This window comes from Corvus brachyrhynchos, unplaced genomic scaffold, assembly GCF_000691975.1.
Source record: "Corvus brachyrhynchos isolate BGI_N302 unplaced genomic scaffold, ASM69197v1 scaffold30, whole genome shotgun sequence".
NCBI classification, from domain to species: Eukaryota; Metazoa; Chordata; class Aves; order Passeriformes; family Corvidae; genus Corvus; species Corvus brachyrhynchos.
Genome location: NW_008235742.1, coordinates 194,157 through 194,424, shown reverse-complemented (window position 1 = coordinate 194,424; position 268 = coordinate 194,157). Strand labels below are relative to the sequence as shown.

Below are 268 nucleotides of genomic sequence, written 5' to 3'. Positions count from 1 at the left end.
CCAGCGGGCAAGCGGGGAGGGTGGTCTGAGCCCGGGCGGGAGCGGATGTCGCGGGCGATGTCACCGCCGCCCTCCCCGGGGCTGCGGGGCCTGCTTCGCGCCGACCGCGGCCGCTTCGTGAGGCGGTACCGGGGTCTTAACGCTCTTCTCGACCCGCAGGACGCGGAGGTTCGTCCGGGGCCAAGTTCCGCATCTCCCTGGGTCTCCCGGTGGGGGCTGTGATCAACTGCGCCGACAACACCGGTGAGTGCGGGGCTGGAACCGCGGG

At 73.1% G+C, this 268-nt stretch overlaps 1 protein-coding gene across 1 annotated transcript in view; it reads left to right on the top strand.

The window, feature by feature from the left end:
- Window positions 1-143: 143 nt before the first annotated feature.
- RPL23 (ribosomal protein L23) overlaps window positions 144-268 on the top strand; it is a gene marked incomplete at its 5' end in the record, with an annotated part of 2,325 nt that continues 2,200 nt past the window's right edge. Inside the window, one exon of the mRNA XM_017744406.1 lies at window positions 144-268. Within this exon, the coding sequence (XP_017599895.1) occupies window positions 144-268 (125 nt within the window).